The 13,704-nt window shown below is 43.8% G+C and overlaps 1 protein-coding gene across 10 annotated transcripts in view; it reads left to right on the forward strand.

Moving 5' to 3' along the window:
• Nucleotides 1-12,962, forward strand: part of LOC110485619 (gamma-adducin) — a 143,834-nt gene extending 130,872 nt beyond the window's left edge. For 5 of the 10 annotated variants that reach the window (XM_036949240.1, XM_036949239.1, XM_036949241.1 and 2 more), the window contains 7 exons: nt 1,762-2,004; nt 5,424-5,540; nt 5,763-5,849; nt 6,376-6,396; nt 7,241-7,364; nt 8,635-8,727; nt 9,805-12,962. In XM_036949240.1, the coding sequence (XP_036805135.1) occupies nt 1,762-2,004; nt 5,424-5,540; nt 5,763-5,849; nt 6,376-6,396; nt 7,241-7,364; nt 8,635-8,727; nt 9,805-10,055 (936 nt within the window). In that variant the 3' untranslated portion in view covers nt 10,056-12,962. The remainder of the gene's footprint in view (nt 1-1,761; nt 2,005-5,423; nt 5,541-5,762; nt 5,850-6,375; nt 6,397-7,240; nt 7,365-8,634; nt 8,728-9,804) is intronic. The other 5 variants (XM_036949242.1, XM_036949244.1, XM_036949245.1 and 2 more) reach the window with 5 other exon arrangements.
• Nucleotides 12,963-13,704: the final 742 nt, after the last annotated feature.

The following is a 13,704-nucleotide window of genomic DNA, read 5'->3' on the forward strand; positions in this document are numbered from 1 at the left end:
TCCTCTGTCTTCTGTCCTCTGTCCTCTGTCTTCTCACCTCTGTCCTCTGTCTTCTCACCTCTGTCCTCTCACCTCTGTCCTCTGTATTCTGTCCTCTGTCTTCTCACCTCTGTCCTCTGTCTTCTCACCTCTGTCCTCTGTCCTCTCACCTCTGTCCTCTGTATTCTGTCCTCTGTCTTCTCACCTCTGTCCTCTCACCTCTGTCCTCTGTATTCTGTCCTCTGTATTCTCACCTCTGTCCTGTCTTATTTCCTCTCCTCCCTCTCTCTTGTCTCCCCAAGTCTCTCTTCTCTAACTGTTTGTCTACTCTCTTCTCACCTCTGTCCTCTGTATTCTGTCCTCTGTCTTCTCACCTCTGTCCTCTGTCTTCTCACCTCTGTCCTCTCACCTCTGTCCTCTCACCTCTGTCCTCTGTATTCTGTCCTCTGTATTCTCACCTCTGTCCTCTGTCCTCTGTATTCTGTCCTCTGTATTCTCACCTCTGTCCTCTGTCTTCTCACCTCTGTATTCTGTCCTCTGTATTCTCACCTCTGTCCTCTGTATTCTCACCTCTGTCCTCTGTCTTCTCACCTCTGTATTCTGTCCTCTGTATTCTCACCTCTGTCCTCTGCCTTCTCACCTCTGTATTCTGTCCTCTGTATTCTCACCTCTGTCCTGTCTTCTTTCCTCTCCTCCCTCTCTCTTGTCTCCCCAAGTCTCTCTTCTCTGTTTGTCTACTCTCTTCTCACCTCTGTCCTCTCTTCTCACCTCTGTCCTCAATGTATCTGGAGAGTCATTACTCAACGGTCTGTGTAGCTGTCCAAAGGGGACCGCTCCTATTACACAGTCTTGTCTCACACCTCGTAAAAATACTATTTATTACAGTACAGAATATACCAGAATAACACGTTTCACAACACCACAGTAGATACCTCTGATATGGAGAGGAAGCTGCATGCCAAGAACCTCATCTGATTCTGATTCTGTGTTTCCCGAGTCAAGTTGAAAGGTTGAGTCTGGTCTCCGAACACCTGGTTAAAGTCTATATGTGATTGACACTGACAGGATAGTCTGGTATCGATGAAAAGGAGGGGGGACGAGAGATATAGAAAGAAAGGGATGGGAAAGAGAAGTCAGATAGAGAAGAGGAGCGCTATACAGGGTGAGAGAGAGAGCGAGGGACAGAGAGGAGAAAGACGGATAAGAGAGAGGGGGAGAAAGAGACAGGAAGTATCTGAACACACTCCATTGTCCATGGATGCCAGGAACCCCTCCGGCTGCACATCATCCTTTTTCCATTCTCCCACAGCTAGGAATCATGGGATAGTGGCCGGAGACTGCCCCCCCCCCCCCCCCCCTCTCTCTCTCTCTCGCGCTCTCTCTCTTTCCGTTTTCCTTAGTGACAGAGGCGGTAGTTTTGAGTCCAGAGCTCTGTCCAAATAATAAGGGTGGGACAGAGACACAAACTACATTCCTATGTAGTGAGGATTCTACAGAGAGGACTTGCACTATTGAAATGAACTCTAGATGAATGGGGAGATCAAAAGCTTGACAACATTTTGTTCCACTACCAAAGAGTCTTCTTTCCTACCACTTTTCCCTCGTCTTCCTCTCTAGGGACTTAGAAACTTTGTGGAAAATAATAACTATACAAATGGAATCTGATTTGTAGATGGACATTTCTGTCGTTGGTTTGTTTGGCCATACAGGGCTGCCGAACTAAACACACTATGTACATGAGATCTAGTCGATTGATTGATTTCTGTATCCTTTTCCCCACAGGGCTACCGGACTGGCTACGCTTACCGCCACCCCATCGTTCGGGAGAAGCCTCGGCACAAGTCCGACGTGGAGATCCCGGCCACGGTGACGGCGTTCATGTTCGAGGAGGAGGAGGGCGCCGCGCGGCTGCCGTTTAAGTTCCTCCAGCAGAGACAGGCCAGGGAGAAGACACGCTGGCTCAACAGCCCCAACAGTTATATGAAGGTTAACGTGGCGGCCGTGGACGAACGCACCAGGACCATGGTCAGTACTCATCTATAGGGAGGGTTAACACTCTATATAAACACACCAGGACCATGGTCAGTACTCATCTATAGGGAGGGTTAACACTCGATATAAACACACCAGGACCATGGTCAGTACTCATACTGTAGGGAGGGTTAACACTCTATATAAACACACCAGGACCATGGTCAGTACTCATACTGTAGGGAGGGTTAACACTCTATATAAACACACCAGGACCATGGTCAGTACTCATACTGTAGGGAGGGTTAACACTCTATATAAACATACCAGGACCATGGTCAGTACTCATCTATAGGGAGGGTTAACACTCTATATAAACACACCAGGACCATGGTCAGTACTCATACTGTAGGGAGGGTTAACACTCTATATAAACACACCAGGACCATGGTCAGTACTCATCTATAGGGAGGGTTAACACTCTATATAAACATACCAGGACCATGGTCAGTACTCATCTATAGGGAGGGTTAACACTCTATATAAACACACCAGGACCATGGTCAGTACTCATACTGTAGGGAGGGTTAACACTCTATATGAACACACCAGGACCATGGTCAGTACTCATCTATAGGGAGGGTTAACACTCTATATAAACACACCAGGACCATGGTCAGTACTCATCTATAGGGAGGGTTAACACTCTATATAAACACACCAGGACCATGGTCAGTACTCATACTGTAGGGAGGGTTAACACTCTATATAAACACACCAGGACCATGGTCAGTACTCATACTGTAGGGAGGGTTAACACTCTATATAAACACACCAGGACCATGGTCAGTACTCATACTGTAGGGAGGGTTAACACTCTATATAAACACACCAGGACCATGGTAAGTACTCATACTGTAGGAAGGGTTAACACTTGATATAAACACACCAGGACCATGGTCAGTACTCATACTGTAGGGAGGGTTAACACTCTATATAAACACACCAGGACCATGGTCAGTACTCATACTGTAGGGAGGGTTAACACTCTATATAAACACATCAGGACCATGGTAAGTACTCATACTGTAGGGAGGGTTAACACTCTATATAAACACACCAGGACCATGGTCAGTACTCATACTGTAGGGAGGGTTAACACTCTATATAAACACACCAGGACCATGGTAAGTACTCATACTGTAGGGAGGGTTAACACTATATAAACACACCAGGACCATGGTCAGTACTCATACTGTAGGGAGGGTTAACACTCTATATAAACACACCAGGACCATGGTCAGTACTCATACTGTAGGGAGGGTTAACACTCTATATAAACACACCAGGACCATGGTCAGTACTCATACTATAGGGAGGGTTAACACTCTATATAAACACACCAGGACCATGGTCAGTACTCATACTGTAGGGAGGGTTAACACTCTATATAAACACACCAGGACCATGGTCAGTACTCATCTATAGGGAGGGTTAACACTCTATATAAACACACCAGGACCATGGTCAGTACTCATACTGTAGGGAGGGTTAACACTCTATATAAACACACCAGGACCATGGTCAGTACTCATACTGTAGGGAGGGTTAACACTCTATATAAACACACCAGGACCATGGTCAGTACTCATACTGTAGGGAGGGTTAACACTCTATATAAACACACCAGGACCATGGTCAGTACTCATCTATAGGGAGGGTTAACACTCTATATAAACACACCAGGACCATGGTCAGTACTCATACTGTATACAGACACACATATGGTCAGTGTTGATGAAGAAACAGAGCTCCCTGTTCATGTCTACACATTGTGTTGTGCAGGTCTTAGTCCTGACTAGCTCAGTTGCTAGTCTAGAGCCAATCTGACGTTCTCTGAGACACATTCTGGTGAAACTTTATATTAGACTGCCCTCTCCTGGTACGTTAGAGAATTACATCTTTGTGATATTACCACATTTAATGACTCTGAAAGGAATACCAGCAAGTTCACCTTGGCTACGTTTACACAGGCAGCCCAATTTTTCCACTAATCAGTCTTTTGATCAATCACTTTCGATCTTTTCACATCAGATCTTTTTCAGAGCTGCTCTGATTGGTCAAAAGCAATTTATGAAAAAAATATCCAAATTGGGCTGCCTTTCCCTCCAGCTGAACTAGACAGATTGTTCTACGTCTGATTGGTCTATGTCTGATATGGACTGTGTCTGATATGGTCTGTGTCTGATATGGACTGTGTCTGATATGGTCTGTGTCTGATATGGACTGTGTCTGATATGGACTGTGTCTGATATGGACTGTGTCTTATTGGTCTGTGTCTGATATGGTCTGTGTCTGATTGGTCTGTGTCTGATTGGTCTATGTCTGATTGGTCTGTGTCTGATATGGACTGTGTCTGATTGGACTGTGTCTGATATGGACTGTGTCTGATATGGACTGTGTCTGATATGGACTGTGTCTGATATGGACTGTGTCTGATATGGACTGTGTCTGATATGGACTGTGTCTGATATGGTCTGTGTCTGATATGGACTGTGTCTGATTGGACTGTGTCTGATTGGACTGTGTCTGATATGGTCTGTGTCTGATCGGTCTGTGTCTGATATGGTCTGTGTCTGATATGGACTGTGTCTGATATGGACTGTGTCTGATATGGACTGTGTCTGATATGGACTGTGTCTGATATGGTCTGTGTCTGATATGGTCTGTGTCTGATATGGACTGTGTCTGATATGGACTGTGTCTGATATGGACTGTGTCTGATATGGTCTGTGTCTGATATGGTCTGTGTCTGATATGGTCTGTGTCTGATATGGACTGTGTCTGATATGGACTGTGTCTGATATGGACTGTGTCTGATATGGACTGTGTCTGATATGGACTGTGTCTGATATGGTCTGTGTCTGATATGGTCTGTGTCTGATATGGACTGTGTCTGATATGGACTGTGTCTGATATGGTCTGTGTCTGATATGGTCTGTGTCTGATATGGACTGTGTCTGATATGGACTGTGTCTGATATGGACTGTGTCTGATATGGACTGTGTCTGATATGGACTGTGTCTGATATGGACTGTGTCTGATATGGACTGTGTCTGATATGGACTGTGTCTGATATGGACTGTGTCTGATATGGACTGTGTCTGATATGGTCTGTGTCTGATATGGACTGTGTCTGATATGGACTGTGTCTGATATGGACTGTGTCTGATATGGACTGTGTCTGATATGGACTGTGTCTGATATGGACTGTGTCTGATATGGACTGTGTCTGATTGGACTGTGTCTGATTGGACTGTGTCTGATATGGTCTGTGTCTGATATGGACTGTGTCTGATATGGACTGTGTCTGATATGGACTGTGTCTGATATGGACTGTGTCTGATATGGACTGTGTCTGATATGGACTGTGTCTGATTGGTTTATGTCTTTGTATTTTCTGTTCTCTACAGTGGATGAAGTCAGAGGAAGGTGGCAACAGCAGCGGCACTCCAATCCGGATCGAGGACCCCAATCAGTTTGTCCCTATGAACACCAACCCTAGCGAGGTGCTGGAGAAGAGAAACCGAGTAAGTCACAGATCTAGGATCAGCTACCCTCCATGCATCTTAACCATAAACATCAGTAGGAGAAAGGCAAAACTGACCCTGGAGCACTAAGGCCAACTTCAACTTAACTCCTCTCTGTCAGCTCCTTCTCTGCCTTCCACCACCCTATCAGAACCACAATCCTTACCATGCACTTCCTGGTTGTGTAGCTGTAAGTGATGTCACTGTTATGTCCTATCACAGATCAGAGAGCAGAACAGATTCGACATGATGACGTCCGGACCTCGCTCTCACCACCTGGCAGGCATCCCATTGGACGAACCTCGAATGGTGAGCGGCAACTCTGTGTGACAAACCAATATATCTGTTGCCACTTGGCCTGAAGTCCTGTTGGTGATACATCCATAACAGTGTCACAAACAACAACTAAAGTATTTCAATATATGACAGTCTTTTGAATTATAGGCTATATAAGGCAGTCTGTAAACTGTGAGCATCCTTCAGGATTTTGCTAAGTAAACCATATCATCCAGGCTAGACAGGCTTAGCTATTTGTTATTGCGTTTGCCAACCTTGACCAGTAGGTGGGGCTAATTACATGTATTGTTTAGAACCAGAAATACACATCTCCATGGCTCTGGGATTCTGTAATGACATCCTCCTTCAAAGTGCCAACTTTGGTGAATAACTTCATCCTTTTGGATCTTCTTGGCAGCATTTTGGTGATTGGTATCATCTTATAGCAAGGGAATAACACAATCCAGGTCTCTCTGCCTGTTATCAGAGTTGAGATGAAACGAGATTTGATCACTTGTGAAATATTGTTTCCCTACATGGTGTATGTCATGTGTTGAAGGATCAGCCGGTCCGTGTGAAGGTAATGTCTCTACAGGCTGAATACTACAGTGTGCAGTGTTAGTGCATTTCTGTTTCACCTGTTTGTCCTTTCAGTTGTTGTCCTGTTAGGTCACATCATCACTGTCTGTGTGTTTCTGGAGGTGGGAGTGAAGTGGAGTGTTTACGCATGATAGTGCACTCCACCAATGAATGACCTACTTCCTTATGTCACCAAATGTGTGTTGTGCATGTTCTGATGTGGTTGTGCCAGAACAGCATTCATATTTGACAGTGTCCCTTAATCATTGTTTTTCCCTGTTGTTGGTAAGTCATTTGAAAGTATTGGAGTGTGTTTGTGTGATATGCCCATTTCTATTGAATGGTGTGTTAGTGTGTGTTGTGTTTTACGATGAACTGGCATTAGTGTACTCACTCTGGTCCTCATCTGGGAATGGATCTGTCCATGGGGAGTCTTATGTTAACTCCTGTCTCTCTCTCTCTCCTCTCTCCCTCCTCTCTCTCTCTCTCTCTCTCTCTCTCTCTCTCTCTCTCTCTCTCTCTCTCTCTCTCTCTCTGTCTCCTCTCTGTCTCTGTCTCTGTCTCTCTCTGTCTCTGTCTCTCTCTCTCTCTCCTCTCTCCCTCCTCTCTCTTTCTTCTCTCCCTCCTCTCTCTTCTCTCCCTCCTCTCTCTTCTCTCTCTTTTCTCTCTCCACTCTCTCTCTCTCTCTCCACTCTCTCTCTCTCTCTCCACTCTCTCCCTCCATTCTCTCCACTCTCTCCCTCCATTCTCTCTCTTCTCTCCCTCCATTCTCTCCTCTCCCTCCATACTCTCTCTCCTCTCCCTGCATACTCTCTCTCTTCTCTCCCTCCATTCGCTCTCTCCAGCCCTATGTGGCATCAGAGGATGACCAGATGGTTCCTCTACCTCCTAACCCCTTCAGTCAGCTGTCTGAGAAAGAGATGGACGAATACACGATGAACGTAGAGAAGAGACAGCTGGGGCTGAGTGGTAAGAGAGAGTCACACAGAGAAGTCACACCCATACAGAACCACAGAGAAACACACACACACCCATACAGAACCACAGAGAAACACACACACACACACACCCATACAGAACCACAGAAAAACACACACCCATACAGAACCACAGAGAAACACACACACACATACAGAACCACAGAGAAATACCCACCAGCCATCTATCCTACCATGTTATACACAAGTCAAATGAGTAGTATTCCACTCCAGTAAAAACTGCTACTACTTTCATAGACAGTCCGATAACAAGGAATTGTCAATGGCTTGGAGCCCCATTTCAGCCAATCAGATTGCAGATGTCTCCGAACCCGTTTTATAAGCCACAACACCATTTGTAGTGAGAGTTGTTCCTGATCTTGCAGTCAAGATGGTAAAACCCCTGCCTGTAGTAACGTGTGTGTGCAACAGGGAACCATCCCTACATCCTATGACTAAGGCGGCCAACAGAACAGACAGACTGGCCCACAGCAGGTTTTCACACCCACTGTATGAGTGGGCCCGGTTGCCATGACACCATCCACCCCCCTATCCCCACCTACTCTACACCAGTCCAATCTGGATTCCATATTATGCTCCTTATAGAATGTTCTTATGCTCCTTCTAGAATGTTCCTCTGCATGTCTGTGCTCACAGTAATACTGTGTGCTGTTATGTATACTATGATGTTGTGTATAGAATGACTGTCTGTCTGTAATGTTACTGCTAGAACTCCACTGTGATAATGAATGGGGTTTTTGGAATGTCACTGTATCGATGTGTACTTATAAACTAATAGTATCAGATGAATGACCTGGTGGTTAGATGAACCACGTTAACCCCTTAGATTCCTCACTGTATGTACTGGAGGTACTGTACGAACACTACGTTCCATGTACCCTAACGTAGCCTGGTCCCAGATCTGTTTGTGCTGTCTTGCCTCTAACATGTGTGTCAACACTAATCTCTCACCCCCCAAACCCTCACTTCCCTCTCTCACCCCCTCTCCCCCCAAACCCTACTCCTACCAACCCACTCCCTCACCCTTACCCCTCAACCCAAACTCTCTCCCCCTCCTCACACCCTGTCTCCTTACTCCCACCCCTTCAACCCTCATCCCAAACCCTCACCCCCTCCTCACCCCCTGACCCCTTACTCCCACCCCTTCAACCCTCATCCCAAACCCTCTCCCCCTCCTCACCCCCTGACCCCTTACTCCCACCCCTTCAACCCTCATCCCAAACCCTCACCCACTCCTGCAGATGACGAGCACGACCTAACCTCCAACGACGCTTCCACTCTCTCTCAGTCTCTGTCCCAAACTCAGTCCCCGCAAATAACTCCAGCTAAAGAAGGTATCACACAGAGAGAGAGAACGTTGTGAAATGTGTTTGTTTGTGTGCGTTTCAACAGAACAGGCTTTACTAAGGTTGTGCTGTGTTTTATTATGTCAAAAACACATTCTACATTCCTTTGGTTCCACTTTTACCTCAAATGTTATAATAGATAATAGATATAATAACAAAGTCATATGGAAACCTACTACATTGCTATTGGGAAATCAACTTTACGATGTTTAATCAGTACCAATTCTATAGTGTCTTACTTCCTCTTAATCATTAACAATGACTCAGTTTTACTTCCTGTAGTAACTACTTCCTGTCCCTTTGAACAACAAACACCAACACCACGTAACTACAGAACACTAGAGTAGCCATCAACACAGCTCCCCACAGTAAACTGCTCCGTGTGAGTGTGTGTGTGTGCGTGCGACACAATTCGTGACACAGTTTTTGACTTAAGTCAACCAGTTCTTCTCCTGTGGGGGCCAAGTCGGGTCGGTTGTTGCTCAACAGCCTCTTATGATGTCACACGTTGGTTCATTGTAGTACATTGAAATGCTCTTGTAATAGAACAGCGGCACAGTGCTTGTAAGGATACCCTCTTTGTGTGGTAACTGGGTCCCCGTACAGTACATAGTCACGGTCACATTAACATTGGCTGTGAAATGCACTTTATTGAAAAAGGTGATCATTGAACTTGTGTTGATTAGTTAATAGATACCAGCTGTAACACATTTCAGATAGGGTAGGTGACATCAGGTGACACCCTCTCCTAGGTTGCTCTTGGTTCATGGTAAATGTAGCACCTAGGGTTGCAATTTCCCCATAATTCCCAGGTTTTCCAGAAATCCCGGTTGGAGGATTCCCAGATTCCCTGGTTATTTCTTCCTGATTCCAGTGTCTTCCAACCAGGATTTCTGAAAAACCTGGGAATTTGGAAAAGTTATCCGTAGTAGGACCTGAACATATTTTGTGGTCAAACAACATAGTATACAGGTCTGTAGCAGACACAGAATCAGGTTTATTGTTGTGGGGTTGGTGGTGGTCTACCCTGTCTGACCTCTGACCCCTCTCCCCTGCTCTTTCCAGAGAACCACACGATGCAGAACGGCAAGGATGGCGGCGACCATGAGGTGAACGACGAGCTGAGCAAAAGGGTCAGTCAGCTGACCACCAGCGTGGAGAGCATTGAGGTCAAGGTCCGCACCGGCGAGAAGATCGAAGACTCCGCCCTCTCCCCCGAGAGCTCGCCCTCCAAGTCCCCCAACAAGAAGAAGAAGAAGTTCCGCACTCCCTCCTTCCTCAAGAAGAACAAAAAAAAAGAGAAAATGGAGGCCTAGAGAAAGAGAGATGGAGGGAGTGATATTAAAGCCTATATACAGTTTAAGAAGAAAGGGGGGACCCCTCTTATTTTATTTTTTTGTCTGTTTTTATTTTAGTTTTGTTTTTGTCAGTGTCCTCTTTTGTCATTTTTTTTAAAAAGATTTTATTTTGATTTTATTTTTTAACAAACTGTTCTTTTAAGTTAACATTTTTTAGACTTGTGCGAAAAGTGATGAATTGAGTTGAGGATTCTCTTCCTAGAAGTGAAGGCTCATTGATTTGGGAAGGCGAGGACTAAAATGATAAAGCTGCAACGACTGACTCCTCCCCCATGTTCAATATTTACTGCCATTGGCTGATTATGTTATTTCTTCTCTGCCATTGGCTAATTGTTGATTATGCAATTAGAATCAGCCAATCGTATTCCTTGCTTCATAATCTCCAGCCGACACTGGCGGGTCTAGATATGCATCAGTGGTATTATTAAACTGCACAATATGGCGACTAGCTAGCGTACGGAAACGCTTTCCGCCCTTATGGTAACCATAACAACCACCATGTTCTTTTCACTTAGATTTTCTCCTCATATGAGGTCTGCTTCTTCAATCCATAGAGGACTGAAATCAGAGAGGCCACAGAGAAATAGTCAGACTGGAAAAATGGTTTTGAGATGGTTTTAAATTTACAGCTTTTCTTTCTTTCACTCTTGCTTCTTGTTTTCGCTTTCTCTCTCTGCCTCTCGCTTCGTTTTTCTCTTTCATCCCTCTTTTTATTGCTCCTCTTCCTCCTCCTCTCTCACCTTCTGTTAAAAGTGAATCTGTCTTTACATTACCGAGCTCTCTTCTAGTCGACCTCCGACCTTCATCTGTTGTTCACCACTGATTCACTATAAACTTACCATTTTTTTTATTGTCCTCTCCTCTTAATAATTTCATTTTTATTTTGCCAAACTAAAAGGAATAAAAAAACAATCACGTTTTAGTGAAGAATCATCATTTATATACTTTTTAATCTCATTTAGATCATAAAAACATGTCATCTCATTGAATAATATTACATTGTAGTGTTTTTATCGAACACAGTTTGGTAGTAGTCATCTCACTCAGTTTTGTGCTCATTTCTATACTTTTACAGAGAAATACAAGATGTTACGCATGTTTTTGCAAGAATCTGAATTTATATGGCTGACTACGTTGCTCTAGTGTTGCCTGCAGGTTTCTCTCAAATGATATTCTTGTTCAGATTACAAAAAGTACTCTATAACTGAGATATATGGAAACTGGATATGTTGGGTATAGATTTTTAACTATATATTTAGTATTTTATTGTGCTGCACTTTTACTGTGGACGGACTATAACACAATGTAGTTGCAGGTGGTTTCTACTATGAAGGAGATTCTAGAAGCAGAAGAACCAATAGAATCTGTAGAAGCAAGAAAGTAGATGGCAGGAGCAGGACCACTTTAGGTTGTGGAAAGTGAGTTGTTTCCGAAGAAAAAGATCTAGATTTGTGTCACGCTTGAAAAAAATATTATTTCTCAGTTAAAAAACAACAAAATACATAAAACAGGTCCCAAAATACAAAAAGTATCTTCAGTTATAAAATGTAAAACATCATGGGCCTTGAGCGTGGAACTGGCGCCGTTGTTGCTATGGGGTGTATTTTGTGTGTGACTTTTTTTTTTTTAAGCCTTATACTATATTTTTCTCCTATATTTTAAATCATGAGACAAGGGTTGAGAATCTTATCCTGCCCGCACCCGGGCGTCAAATTTAGCAGGAGTGCTCCCCGGATTGTCATTAGGCCTCTTATAAGTCACCCCTATGTCATGCCTATGACTGCTCATAAGACCACTTTGACAGCTCGTAGTTGTTTGCGTAGCCTCTTTAGCCTTTCTCTTTAGTTTCTCTTTTTATTTGCATCTCAACAGCGCCTTTCACGACGTTGTCGGTTGTGGAAACTGGAACTCGTGTTATTTCTCTAGAAGATATAAGTCATGGACGAGTGATGACTAAGTGGCATATAGACACAGAGGAACACAGTTAATATAGAGATGTACCAATATCCCAGCTAGCAATGTGAACTATTGGATTTGGAACATTGAGAGAGGGAGGGAAGGAGAGTGGGATGGGGCGAGAGAAGGAGAGAGGGGTGAAAGGAGGGAAGGAGAGTGGGATGGGGCGAGAGAAGGAGGGAGGGAGGGAAGGAGAGGGATAGGGCGAGAGAAGGAGGGAGGAAGGGAAGGAGAGTGGGATGGGGCGAGAGAAGGACAGGGATGAAATGAGGGAAGGAGAGAGGCACATCTTTAGCTGTGTAAATAGCCCTATCATCTGTCTCACAGCAGAGTTGAGCTTTTTGGTCTCACAGTTACATGAACAGCTGGAAAAAGGGGTTGAGGTGCGTGAGTTTTAGAAAATGTAAAAGTGTATGTGTGGGGTGGGGTTTTAGGGAGAACTATGACATCAACACACCACATTTTTAGAATTACTCACAATTGTACCCATTTTTTCATACCATTTCTCCTTTTTGACACAGTTCTTATTTTTCATCTTTCCATTTGTATCAGACAGGTTCAGTCTTTTTCGTTTCCCAAGTACTAGGTTTCTCCTTCCTTATTAACCATTTACAGTACGAGCGCCGCTCTCAGATGGATTGAATTTGCATTTGTTTACTTTTCTCTCCCATCTACCGACCGTTTGCACCTTTGTTTTACTAACTAATGCCTCTGTCCACCATTTTGTTTCTGTTGATAAAAAAAAGAAAGGATCGCTTTAGCATGCAAGTAATGAGCCAAGCCAAGCCCGACCTGTGACCTGTGAACAAAGATCCTATTAGAAATGGTTCTTCTATAATGGAGTTGCTTTCAGATGTGTTGCTAATCAGTGTGAATTCACAAAATAAAACTGTATTTTAAGAAACGGAAGCTTTATTTTTCATTTCCATGTCTTGTTAAACTGATTGAAGTGGCGGACTCCTTTTATGGAGTCATTTTAGTGCCAGAAGAAATTTTAATTCCGATTCAATTTATTTTAGCGCAATCATCACCTACAGTCCTCGTTCATGAACACTCGTATCATTCTTCCAACTGTCTGTCTTTATGTTGAACATAATCCATCCACAATCATTTTAAGTTGAACTCGTAAACGAAAAGATCCAGTGTGCACATGGGGGACGCAATCAAATATATTGTACGGTTTCTGAACGTTGTTTCTCGGTGTACTGATATTATCCTGTAAATACAAAACCAGTATACACACGTATTATGCAGGTTTCAATGATATATAGAGAACATTGTCCATATGAAAGATGAACTGTCAAATTATGCAAAATCACCTTTGGTGTAAAACCTGGAGGCCAGAAGCAGATGTCCAGACATTATACTGAGACGGAGTGGAGGTGATGGAGAAGCTACTGAACAAATATTAAGTTTCAATCAATCAACCAACCATTATATAGCACAGAGCGGGTGACATATATTTTGTAATATATATATATATATATGTATGTATTGATAATGCACAGGATAACTTCCATATGGCTGCATGTATGTTTGTTGTTGCTTGGCTGTGTGTGAAAGAGAGGGGGAGTGTGGGACGATGGCAAAGGCACAAATAGGACATCTTGAAAAGAAGGACCTAAACTACTGACTGCGATCCACCATGATA

The sequence above is a fragment of the Oncorhynchus mykiss genome, chromosome 17 (genome assembly GCF_013265735.2).
Source record: "Oncorhynchus mykiss isolate Arlee chromosome 17, USDA_OmykA_1.1, whole genome shotgun sequence".
NCBI classification, from domain to species: domain Eukaryota; kingdom Metazoa; phylum Chordata; class Actinopteri; order Salmoniformes; family Salmonidae; genus Oncorhynchus; species Oncorhynchus mykiss.